Source organism: Physeter macrocephalus, chromosome 12 (assembly GCF_002837175.3).
Source record: "Physeter macrocephalus isolate SW-GA chromosome 12, ASM283717v5, whole genome shotgun sequence".
NCBI lineage: Eukaryota > Metazoa > Chordata > Mammalia > Artiodactyla > Physeteridae > Physeter > Physeter macrocephalus.
Window position 1 is genome coordinate 44,677,107 of NC_041225.1, and position 13,750 is coordinate 44,690,856.

A 13,750-nucleotide genomic window follows, 5' to 3' on the forward strand; every position below is an offset into this window, starting at 1 on the left:
TACCCGCCAGAAGAACCAAGAAGGGTAGAGAAAGTTTTCACCCTCTCTGACACCACCATATCCAGATCCTTCCTTGTCTGTCATGGGCCTCCAAGGATGTTCCAGCATCAAGACCCTTTGTTCTCTCTAGTAGTTCCCTTGAGACTCAGGTGTGGATTCTCTCAACAAACAGAGTACAAACCTGTGTTCTTTTGGAAGACCTAGCTCCTGTAGAAGACTCAACTAGTCCATACTTTATGTTTTTGTACACTCTTTGAATTATTATGTGAATAATGGGATTTTTCTACAACCTTCTAGTTTTAAAAAATATTTTATCTATTTTTGAACACATTTAAGTACTCTTTAGGAAATCTGTTTTAATAAGTTTTATGCTTTAGAGGTAAATTCTCATCAAAATTATGTACTAAATTTTATGTGCTGATTTGACCCTAGGTCAGATCAATTAAAAGAGTTTGAGTTTATTTTTGTGTGTGGTGTTAGGGAGCGTTCTAATTTCATACTTTTACATGTAGCAAAGCAGAGATTTTTAACAACTTCCAGTAATTAAGATCAAGCAGGGCTTCCCTGGTGGTGCAGTGGTTGAGAGTCCACCTGCCGATGCAGGGGATATGGGTTCGTGCCCCGGTCCGGGAAGATCCCACATGCTGCAGAGCGGCTAGGACCGTGAGCCATGGCCACTGAGCCTGCGCGTCCGGAGCCTGTGCTCCGCAACAGGAGAGGCCACAACAGTGAGAGGCCCGCGTACCAAAACAAAAAACAAAAAAACATAACGAGCTTGATCTAGATAACACAGAAATCATACACATTATTTTCAAGCACTCATGGAATATTTAGAAAAACATATAACATAAATATCAACAAATACAACGATCCTAGAACATCCCTCACTCCCTGACCCATAATCCCATTAAGCTAAATATCTTTATTATTAAAACAGACATTCATTTACGAATTTAAAAGGATACTTCTCATTAATCTACAACAGAAATTAGAAAACACAGAGATCTGATAATGAAAATAGTATATATCAGAACACATGTAATACAAAAATTGAAAATCACAGAAAAGTATATTCTTCAATGCTTACATAAGAAAGAAAAAAGGGCTTCCCTGGTGGCGCAGTGGTTGAGAGTCCGCCTGCCGATGCAGGGGACGCGGGTTCTCATGCCCCGGTCTGGGAAGATCCCATGTGCCGCGGAGTGGCTGGGCCCGTGAGCCATGGTCGCTGAGCCTGCGCGTCCGGAGCCTGTGCTCCACGACGGGAGAGGCCACAGCGGTGAGAGGCCCACGTACCGCAAAAACAAACAAAAAAAAAAAAAAAAAAGAAAGAAAGAAAAAAGTCTGAAAATAAATGACCTACATTAGAAAAAGAAAAACAGAACTGCCTAAAGTAGAAAGAAGAAAATAATAAACCACGTAATAGCATGAAATAATGACACAGAAAACAAAGATACATAGAGAGGACCAATAAAGCCTAAGTTCCTTGAGAAGACCAATAAAAGTGACAAAATTCTGGAAAAGGAAAAATTCTGGAATCTCTGAGCATGGAGGCCTGGCATCAAGTATTCTGTAGACTCATCTAAAAGTTTTTACTTTAGCACCAGAGTTGAGAGATTATCACCTTTCCTTTTTCTTAGTAATGTTACATCATATAAAAATCGTAAACTATCAAATTATTTGTACGTAATTTATTCCACTCCTCCTTTAATAAATATTTATTGAATTGCTGGGGCTACCATGATAAATACATGTGATTCTTACTTTCATGGTGCTTAGAGTCCAGAAGATAAAATACTAAGCAAAGAAAGAACAAACTAATTTCATCACTGTTCAAAATAGGAAATTAAAAGATACTGTCTAAAAATAGAAAGGCTTAAGAATACTACTGAAAGGCACAACAATAAAGGTAACACAAGATAAAAAAACACAACCTATCTAAACTATTAAATTTCTATGACCGCTTTCATGCTATAACAGCAGAGTTGAGTAGCTATGACAGAGAACTCATCATATGGCCTGCAAATCCTAAATATTTACTTTCTGGCTCTTTAAGAAAAAGACTGCTGGCCCCAGAACTATGTATGTTAAGGAGAAATATATTATATGTCACTGTATCATCTCAAGAGAAGCAGAAAACAACTGATAAAATTCTATACTCATTCATGATTTAAAGAAAATAACAGTAATAACTCTTGGTAAATTAGGACAGAAAAGTAGATACTTCACCTGATGAAGGGTACAAAACCTACAACAAATATCATTTTAATAGTGAAATATTACATCCATTCCCATTCAAGTCAAAAACAAGACAAGAATGCCTGCTATCCTCCCAACTCTTAAATATAATATCTGAGGTCCTAACCAGTACAGTAGGTCATGAAAAAGAGGTATAAGGATTGCAAAAATAAGAGTCAAAATGGCCTTTCTTTAAAAATAATGCAGTTCCATAGAATGTACACCACCAAGAATGTACCCTAATGTAAACCATAGACTTTGAGTGATTATGATGTGTCAATGTAGGTCCATCAGTTGTAATGGACGTGCCACTCTGGTGTGGGTGTTAATAGTGGGGGAGACCATGCATGTGTCAGGGCAGGGGGTATGTATGAGATAGCTCCGTTCCTTCCTCTTTAATTTGGCTATGAACCTAAAACTGCCCTAAAAAAATAAAGTCTTTTTATAAAATGATGTACATGTAGTTACCTACCTAAGCAGAAGTCTAAACTAACCATTAAGACTAATGAAAGAGTGCAGAAAGATCACTGGATTCAAAACTGACATACTAAAATCAACCCAACACCTAGATGATAGGGCCAAGTCATAAGGCTGGCAAATGGTGATTTCTGCATCCTCAGAAAGTAATTATAACGCAGATTTGGGGTGATGTTGGAAATGAGAGTGGGGCTTCCCACAGCAGATACCATTGCCACCAATGCAATTCCTCCTGTGAAGAAGCAGAGGAGGCTCAAGAAGCCATACCCACCAAACATCTCCCGGTCTGTTCCTATCCTTGAGTTTGTTACAGAGAATGGTAATTTATATGAAGTTTGTGTGTCAGTGATAACACTCACTAAGTAGTAAACCCAATTCTTTGCAGAATACCCAATTTCTACTTCAAATATCTATCCCAGTCATGCTCTCTCACATGCCCATGTGAGTGCACGCCAGGTAATTCTTAGTATGAGGAATTATTATTTATTTGGTTTCCATTTTTGTCGGTTTCCCTTTTAAAATGTAAGTGGTATGAGTGAAGTCAGGGACTGTGTTTTGTTCTCCCCTATAACCCTAGCACCTAGAATGGTGCCTGGAATGTAACAGATTCTCAGTAAATGTGTTAAAAATTAAATGAAAAGATGGCCCTTTTGCTGAGGCTGGAAGGGTAGGCAGGAGCAACAAGCCAGATGAAGGTGAAGGCAACCCCATAAGCAACAGCACAGGGACATGGAAAACACGATCTATCTTGGGGAAAGCCAGTTCAGAATTGCTGGGAAATGACACACAAGGCATGTGATGGAAACTGGGAACCAAGAAAAAGAGTCCAGAAGGGCCTCGTCTGGCATACTGCGGAGCTTGGGCTTTCTCGGGACCGTGATGACGAGCCCTGAAGGGATTTAAGAAGGAAGTAACCTAGAATAAATCTGGGTCCAATCTGGCAGCATCAGAGATCACCGATTTGAGAGTGTCAAGACTGAAGGAAAGGATCAGAAACCAATTGTTTTAGTTTAGAAAAGTAACAAGGATAAAAATATTAATAATAAACACAGCTAACCACATTAAATACCTACTTTTCTGGGAAAGGAATGTGCTAAGTGCGTTAGTCACATTATCTCATTTAATCTTCATGATAGTTCTATGAAGTAGGTACAATTCCCATTTTATGGATGAAGAAACTGTAGGACACAGAGAGAAGGTAACTTGCCCAAGGTTATACAGCCAGGAAGTGAGGGAGCCTAGATCCAAACCCAGGCAGTCTGACTGCAGAGCCTGTATTCAACACCATCATGGTATGAGGAACAGACAGATTCAAGACTCACTTTTGAGGGAACACTCAGCTGCACTTTGCCATTTCCTTGGAGGTGAAAGGTGAGGTGGAGAGAAGTGACTCCAAGCTGTCTGGCTTAGATGACTAGCAGTTGGAGACTCAGAGCTACAAAAGTCCTTAAAAGGTCACCCAGACCGACTGCCTAACCAATGCCAAAAATTTCTTTGCCTCCTTTAACAAACAGTTATCTAGGCTATGCCTGGCAGGATAATGTAGGTCTGAGTTGAGTCAAACTCTGCCTCCCATGACTAAGACTCTATAAAGACTTAAAATAGCTTGATAGTTGGAAGGGTCTTCTGAGACTTGATCTGCTGATTTTCACTCTGTGGTAGGTAGAATTCTAGAATTCTGCAACTACCCGAGGGGCCATCTCAAGCTGACTCCTACTTCCCCAGCCTGGCTTCAGCCAAGTAGAACGAATTTTATGACACTCATGTTGAAGGTCCTTGTAAGGAGCACAGTGCTTTTAAAAGGTTTCACAATCACTGGTACAGACAAATAACCATATTTCCTGGCTAAGGAATTTGAGGTCCACCAAGTGTGAACGCACTGGTCAAGGCCACTTGGTCAAGGTCACACAGACAAGCAATCGCAAAACAAAACAATCCTTCAAATACTGGGAACTGCCCTACTCTTCCTGGCCATCTTTTTCTTTGTTTGAGTTTCATACAAGAAACATATAAGAATATAGGAATATATGAGAATAAATAAGAATACATCAATATAAGAATTTTTTAACAGAAGATTTCAAAGGGTATATAGTAAAGTAATATACCAAAGTACACATTCCTGCTTTTACTTTTTCCTACAGCTCTAAGTGTTTCCTAACACTTAGTCCTCGCTACCTTAGAATCTTTATCTAGTGTAAGGTAATTTACACAATATAATGTATTACTTATTTATCACCACCTGCAATCTCATGATAACAACAGAGTTACAGCAAGAAGTCTAAATTGACTGGCATGGCTTAAACTCACAGATATTTTAGGTAACATTTCTGCCTTTTTATTTATGACCTTGAAGAAAGCAATTCAAGTCAATTCAATTAAAATATATGCTCTGGCTTGGTGTCCTCCAACTGCACGATTCTTTAACTCCCATTCTTCCCTTTCTAAAGCTTATAACATAAAACTTCTGATTAATGCTATGACTTGATCGGGGGGAAAAAAAACCATTCCCACACATACAAACAGGATTCCAGAAGCACTCAAGACTCACGCATTTCTATGAACAGCTGCCTCTTCTCTGCCATGGTCTTCCGCTTGTTCCCACTTTCCTCAATCATCCTAGAGACAAAGAAGGATACAATAAACCAATGTGTAATTTGACAATTCCACCAAGTGCTTATCAGTCTGTTGTGAAGAGGTACAGGAAACCAAGCTGTGTATGCACACATTAAAAGGATATCAGTAAAAATAAAGTAGAAGCCCGATACAGAACAAAACAAACTGTTGTCCCTTTATTTGATAGCTTCTAAAATATTATAAAGTCAATACTTAAATGAGCTCATACACTTGCTTCCTGTGCTGAAAATATGGTGCCATGTCTTATCTCTAACTTTATTTTCTCTGCAGAGTCCTGGATTAGTTGAGACATTTTCCCCATATTCCTACTGCTTTACATGGATAAACATGTTACTAAAGATAATAATTATAATGAAAGGCTATAATAAAGAACATCAGGATAATTAGCTTATACATAAAAGGTATAAACAGAATCTTTTATTTTTATATTAAAAAGTATTAAACAAAAAAGGTATTCATCCACAAACTCAAAGAACTCCTAAATGTAAGTTTTTAATCACATGACTTTGGCTATGCCAGTCACTTTGTTTAAGAAAAAACTCTTTCCATGCATTATCTCATTTAATCCTCCCAACAACTCTGGGTGCTGGCATTATTATTATTATTATCCCCATTTTACAGATTAGGAAACAGATGCCTAGAAAAGAACACTAACTTGCTCAAGGACACACAACCCAGAAGCGGTAGAGTAGAATCCCAACCCTTTCATTAAACTTCTTTCATAATTTTTGCCTCTAGATGCATATTTTCAAATCTCTATGCTTAAAAAGCTAGAACACAATAGCCCATTGCATGGACCCTACTGATGCAAAATCTGTGACATCTCAGCCAAACTTCGCCTTACTCTATGAAGAAAAAAATATCTAGACAAATAGCATGAGCTAAATATCCCTAAGAAGATTAAACTGCTGTAAATCATGGAGCGATTTACATAACATTCTCAAATACGTTAGAATCACGAATTAAATGGTGACTACACAAATTACATATCTATTAAAGCAAAGTGTCTGCTGAAAGTTTAGTTATAAATATATCCTAAAGAAAATTTAAAATGTAAATATATTCCTCAACATTCTGCAATTAATATTCTGATCATTAAAACTATCCCTTTCCTAGATCACTGAAATGTTACCAAATAGGCTTCAACGTACATGATGGTTACCTAACAATTTGCCCCCAAGAGGAAACAGTTTTAAACAGAAAGAAAGTAAGCCAAAGAAAAAGCAACCAGAAACAGCAAACATCTAATGAAATCTAGGTCCTAGAGAAAAAAACAAGAGTTGGTACCAGGAGCCTATAATTACAATGAAACGAAGATATTCAAAAGCCTCCTCGCTGTCCCCAAACTTGATCTCCCACTGGGTAATACAAATTTTAAATGCTAAACACAGATTAAAACAGAGAATCATAATGTCCTTTATAATATATATCATTTATTATATACTTCTACTTTTGCTATTTCTTTAAATCACTTTTTCTCAAAGTAGAATTATGAATTCCTGGAGATCCCTAAGTTCTTCATTACAGTTTTCTAAATTTTGTCTTTATTTCCAGATTAATCTTTAAAAAAATTAATATAAACATATTTTAGATCATCTGGATGACCACGAAACTACAAGCACTGCCGATGCCACTTCAGAGCCCACATCTGCATGTGTGATTACTGTGGCATTGGAAGCAAGAGAGCACATAAAGCAGGTGTCAGCAAACTAGAGAAACTATAGTACCTGGCCCAGATCTGACCTGCCACCTGTTTTTGCAAATAAAGTTTTACTGGACCACAGCCACACCTATTCATTTATGTATTGTCTAAGGATGCTCTCATGCTACAATGGCAGAGTCAAGTGTTTTCAACAGAGAGTATCTGGCATGCAACGTCTAAAATAACTGCCATCTGGTCCTTTAAGTAAAAGCATGCCAACCAAACCTGAAGCAATAGTAATTAATATTGCATTACTACACGTCTAGCTTTCCCATGGTGCCTGATAAGAAATCCTTTATTATCTACTTTCTTCTCTGTCTTACTTCTCCACTCTTCTACCAGTATTTCCTAGGATCTAAAAAAAAAAAATTTTTTTTCTTAATTTGCACTTGAGTCCTTATAGAGCGTTTGCTTCTAGGGTAACCCAAAATAAGACAGATCTGATCCTGTAAAACAGACCTTCAAGATGAATTCTGTAAGTGGATCACTCGCCAACAGATGACAAGGATCCCAGTGCTGGTAGTAAGTAGCTTGGTGAGAACCCCTGGTGTGCTGCTGCATGGATAGTACTAAGACTCATGAAGTGGTGGAGCTAGTAAGGGACACAGGTAGAAGAAGATGATTGGTTTATGCAATAGCTTTAGCATTTGAGAGAGATAGGAGAACTGGGAATTTTAAAGACAATTAAATGGCTGAGCTTTTGTTAAGTAGGACGGATGCACGGAAGAAAGAACATGTCAAGGCTTAAATCAGCCAAGTACCAACTCAGAGCACGCTACGAGAGCCAGGGACCTCCAAGGCAGCACTTTTTTTTTTTTTTTTTTTTTTTTTTTTTTTTGTGGTACGCGGGCCTCTCACTGTCGTGGCCTCTCCCGTTGCGGAGCACAGGCTCCGGACGCGCAGGCTCAGCGGCCGTGGCTCTCGGGCCCAGCCGCTCCGCGGCATGTGGGATCTTCCCAGACCGGGGCACGAACCGGCGTCCCCTGCATCGGCAGGCGGATTCTCAACCACTGCGCCACCAGGGAAGCCGCCTAGGCAGCACTTTTTAAGGAACCCTCAGCTCTCACAACTTGAGAGCAGATTGTGCTAAAAATCAGGCTTAAATTCTGTTTATGAAAGTAAGCAGCTTAACAAAGAAGACTGAATTCATAGTCCAGCCAAGATTCCCCTGAACCCTATAGGCCTGAAGAAGTGGCTCTCTGCTCTTGCTACAAGGGCAGTCTCCTCTGCCTAAAGACTATGCAAAGTTCTCATCTGAGATGCATGCCTCAAAAGATGCTGACCCTCCTCAGGATCCGTTTCTACCTCCCTCACTGCTTCTACGCTAATAACTAGGGTCAAGTCTTACATCATCAGAAAGGGAAGGTACTGTCCCTGCTTTGGATGGAAAAGGGCTGATTCATCAAAACAGCTGCTAGACCTGACGGTATGCACTAACAGGAACTGGAAGAACATACCTGGGAATGGACCTTGAGAGTGCTGAACTTGAGCCAAGTGTAAAGGTAAGACAAAGTTTGTTGACATGGCGGTACTCACCCCATGACCCAGGATTTAATGTTCTGAAAAGGACACCTGGTGCCAGTCCTAATATGCCACTAGACTGGCTCATTTAAGCTAGGAATGCAGGTTTTGGTGGCCTAGAGAAAATGAACTGGAGATGCTGGAACTGCAGAGCAGGTATTAAGGAAACAGTTAATAAGGTGCTCCCCTTCCCGATATCTCCTGGCCTTTACTGAATCCTTCTATACTGACTGACAGCATCTGCATTTTCTGTTTGTTTGTTTAAACAGAGAAACCAGGCTTTCTCTGACCTCTGAAGTCCATTTTGTTCCTTGCATGACAGGCCTGAAATGCTATAAATTTACCACTCCCTAGAAACAGTCTTAACCAATGATTGATTTAGTTGGTATATACTCTACCTACCTTGCCCCCTAAAGGGTATAAATCTGAGGACACGTTTTACACAGGCTCCTAGAGTTCCCCAGTGGGAATAAGCTTCTGTCACCCACAGTGGTAACTTGCTTGATAACAAAACCTTTATCTGCTAACTTCCCTTCCCTATCTCACCTCCCGGTCCCCTGCTGATATTTGCAGGGATAACCTCCAAAACAAAATACTTGGGCTTCCCTGGTGGCGCAGGGGTTGAGAGTCTGCCTGCCGATGCAGGGGACACGGGTTCGTGCCCCGGTCCGGGAAGATCCCACATGCCATGGAGCGGCTGGGCCCATGAGCCATGGCCACTGAGCCTGTGCGTCCGGAGCCTGTGCTCTGCAACGGGAGAGGCCACAACAGTGAGAGGCCCGCATACCACACACACACACAAAAAAACAAACAACAACAACAAAAAAACACAAAATACTTGCAAGCAAATCCTGTCTAAGAGTTAGCTTCTGATAGAACTCAAACTAAAATATTAAGTCTTTTCATTTCAACCAAGCTTATAGTTCAGATTTCATAAAATCCAAATGTATGGGGTACACATAAATTAAGATTACTATAAATGATTTCCCCAGGCCTTAGCATGACTCCATCCCAGTGCTCCATGGATACTAATACCTCCATCTTTGTAATTATGATTTTAACAGTCCACTCTCAACAAAGATCTAACCCTACTACCACACCTGATTACATGTCCTTGTCTTCCTGATATAACTTTAAAGGTCAATAGTTACATGAATGTAAACACATCTCTCTTCTTCCTTCCACTTGGACTCCTGGCACTTTGCCTTTTCTGAGCCTCATAATCTAGAAGTAACCAACACCTCCTTATCATTCACTTCACATTCTAACTCTGATTTCAAACACTGCCATTTCCTTCCTCATAATCACTCTCACATCCACCCTTTTTTCCCATTTCAACTGCCAAAAATCTTTGTCCACATGAATGCACAAATAAAATTCTCTGACTCCCTGATCTCAGGACTCTGCAACCCCTTCTTCCTGTGGTTCATCCTGTGAAATCTACTAGGTACATTTATTCCAACGTGTTTGATCTTCACAGGATCCTGATCACCCTACTTAGGGGCTTCATTCCACCCAATTAAAAAAAATCAGAACACAAAGTGAAATAAGCCAGACAGAGAAAAGACAAATACTATGTAATCTCACTCATATGTGGAATCTAATAATACCAAAAAAAGTCAAACTCATCATAGAAGCAGAGTAGATTGGTAGCTGCCAGGGGCTGGAGGGTGGGAGAAATGGGGAAATACAAAACATACAAAACATACAAACTTTCAGTTACAAGATGAATAAATCCTGGGGATCACAGCATGGTGACTACAGTTGATAATACTCTACTGTATATTTGAAATTTGCTAAGAGAGTAGATCTTAAACCACCACCACCACACACAAAAAAGAAAGAGCTAATTAACTTAACTGCAGTAATCACTGCACAAGGTATACATTTATCAAATTATGTTGTACACTTTAAACATATACAATTTTATTTATCATTATAGCTCAGAAAAGCTGGGGGAAAACTTTAACAATATATTTGAACACCTTTCCATGTCACTGAATACTCTTCAAAACCACAATTTTGAATGACAGAATGGAATTTTATCACGATCATTCATCCAAGCCTTGACTGTTGACAATTATTTCCAACTATCTACTACTGCAAACAGTGCAACAATAAATATCTTTAAAGTAAAATTTAAAAAATGAAGAAGAACCAGAGTACAGCTTTAGTCTACAAAATGAAAGAAGACCAGAGTCCTAGCTATGAGAATGAAAGCAAAGTTTCTTCCATCTGAAAGGAGCTGAAACTGTTAGGTTCCTAGAAAAGATTATTTAATGACCTAAGCCCAAGGTCAAACTGCAAAAATGCACAATCCATGAAAGGAAAAATTGATAAGCTACATCTTATCAAAATTAACTGCTCTGCAAAAGATACTATTAACAGAATGAAAAGACAAGCCCCAGAGTGAAAGAAATATTTTCAAAACACATATGTGATGAAGAACTTGTATTCAAATCATGAAAAGAACTCTTAAAACTCAACAATAAGAAAACAGCCCAATTTTAAAATGATCAAGGCTTCCCTGGTGGTGCAGTGGTTAAGAATCCGCCTGCCAATGCAGGAGACACGGGTTTGAGCCCTGGCGCGGGAAGATCCCACATGCCGCGGAGCAACTAAGCCAGTGCGCCAAAACTATTGTGACTGTGCTCTAGAGCCCACGAGCCACAACTACTCAGCCCAAGTGCCACAACTACTGAAGCCCGCACACCTAGAGCCCGTGCTCCTCAACAAGAGAAGCCACCGCAATGAGAAGCCCGTGCACCGCAACGAAGACCCAACGCAGCCAAAAAAATAAATAAATAAATAAATTTAATGATCAAAAGATCTGAACAGATACCTTACCAAAGAAATTATATGGATGGTAAGCATATGAAAAGAGGTTCAACTTCATTTGTCATTAGGAATTTACAAAGTAAAACAACGAGATACCACTATACACCTATTAGAACGGCTAAAATCTGAAAAACTGTCAATAGCAAATGATGACAAGAATGTAGAGCAACAGGAACTCTCATCCATTGCTAGTGGGAATGCACAGACAGGCTGGTTGTAAAACGGTTTTGCAGTCTCTTACAAAACTAATCACTGTCCTACCATACAATTCAGTAATTGCACTAGGTATTTAACCAACTGAGTGGAAAATGTATATTCACACAAAACTTGCACCCAAATGTTTATACCAGCTTTATTCACAACTACCAAATACTAAAAGCAACCAAGATGCCCTTCAATAGGTGAACAGATAAACAAACTACTACTTTCATAAGTGGAATATTGTTCAGCAGTAATAAGTAAGCTATCAAGCCATGAAAAATCTTGAAGCTTAAATACATATTGCTAAGTGAAAAAAGCCAGTCTGAAAAGGCTACATACTATATGATTCCAATTTTATGACCTTCTAGAAAAAACAAAACAATACAAATGGTAAAATGATCAGTGGTTGCCAGAGATTTGGGGAGAAGGGAAGAGGAATAAATAGGTGAAGCACGGGGGAATTTTTAGGGTGATAAAACTTCCGTATGATACTGCAATGGTGAACAATGACACTACACATTTGTGAAAACCAAAAGAAAATTACAACACAGAGTGAAACCTAATGTATGTAAAAAAAATTTTTTTAATCCTTTAGGAGGTCAGAGAACCCCAGAATGAAATGAAGAATATAACAAAACAATCTAACTGTATTACAAATATATGAAACAAGCTCACTGAACAGGGTAGGGGGAAAGTATAGTAACCTAAGTAACTCTGGAAGTGAACAGAGTCTGTTAAAACTAAAGGCAAAATAAAATATATATAAGTACTGTTCTCTGGTTTCCCACAGGTTATGGGTTAAGAATTCTAATACTGCTATGCATGTATGCATAACTGAACAATTAAGTAAACAGATGGCAGATGGTGAAGTGTGAGGTTACAGATAAGCAAGGTGAGAAGCTAGAATGATCCAGGTGGTAATGGAATGGATTACAATTGGAGACATCAGTATACATTCATGGTTAACTCAATATAGATATATGGATAGTTACATATAAAAACATTTGTAGGTATGTGTATATGCATTAGTATACACTTACACATGTCCTTGCTCTGTCAAATGAGAGGGCCTAGAAACAAAAGTATCCCAAAGCAATCAGCACATTTAGTGGCCAAATTTTTGTTTCTAATACCATTCTTCAATAAAAGGAACTAGGGCTCCTCGGAGAAATGCCTGAGGCAAGAAATATACACAAATGAGCCTGGGGCATCTTGTAGTATAGAAAGTAAAGAAGTCCTGGGAGGGGTTGATGTCGGCGCCAACACCAGGCCACGCGGGGGCTCCGGAGCGCGGCATGGAGGGGCCGGCCTAGCTGGGGCCCGTGGCCCTATGTCTTCTGGCTGCGACGCCAGTCTTGCGCACGCTGCGGGGCCGCAGCCGCCAGGCGGTGGGCGCCCGAGGGGCCAGGAGGCGAGCCGGGGCCCCCAGGCGGGTGTGGGCATCGTGTCCGCAGCCAGCGTCCCCGAGGCCGCGCTGGGGCCATGGTCACTCGGTGAAGCTGTGCCGGGACAGCGCGGCCGACCTCTTCTCGCGCTCTGAGGGCCTGTGCGCGCTGCAGGACTTGGTGCCTGTGCCCGCTATTGGCGCTTCCCTGCGGGAGGGCCTGCTGGACTTAACACCGACCGCCTCCGTGGGGTGGACTGCGCGCCGCTCCTGAGCGCCCTCTGCTCCTGATCTGTATCCAGAGCTTCTTCCAGCCACGGCTTGGCGAGACAGGTTGTGACAGAAATAAACTTTACAGAAGTCGTGTTCCTGCGATAAGAAATAAAGGTGTGACCTTCCAGTTGTGTAAAGCTCATAAATGCTGTGTAAGTGTGTCGGGTGCGCTAAGGAACGTGGAGCTAAATGGGCTAGTTCTGAGAAAGAGAGACTTAACTATGTTAACAAAGGTCCATCAGAATTTCCTGTGACTGTGACAGTAGAGAGTCCTTCCTCCTCAGAAATCGAAGAGGTCGATGATTCCCCAGAAAGTGTTCAGGAAGAGCCAGAGAAAATCCATTTGAAACAAGAAGCATTGCCGGTACAAAGTTATCACTTTTTTTTTTTTAATTTATTTTAATTTATTTTTTTTTTTTTTGCAGTACGCGGGCCTCTCACTGTTGTGGCCTCTCCCATTGCGGAGCACAGGCTCCGGGCGCGCA

At 40.3% G+C, this 13,750-nt stretch overlaps 1 protein-coding gene across 24 annotated transcripts in view; it reads right to left on the bottom strand.

Annotated features, from left to right (window-relative positions):
- The window catches only part of DTNB (dystrobrevin beta), a 266,778-nt gene that overhangs the window by 236,360 nt on the left and 16,668 nt on the right, over positions 1–13,750 (bottom strand). For all 24 annotated transcript variants that reach the window (XR_008618857.1, XR_008618870.1, XR_008618868.1 and 21 more), the window contains exon 2: positions 5,261–5,328. Coding sequence is in view for 5 of the 24 variants with exons in the window: in XM_055089074.1 (XP_054945049.1) it covers positions 5,261–5,327 (67 nt within the window). In the remaining 19 variants the exon portion in view is untranslated. The remainder of the gene's footprint in view (positions 1–5,260; positions 5,329–13,750) is intronic.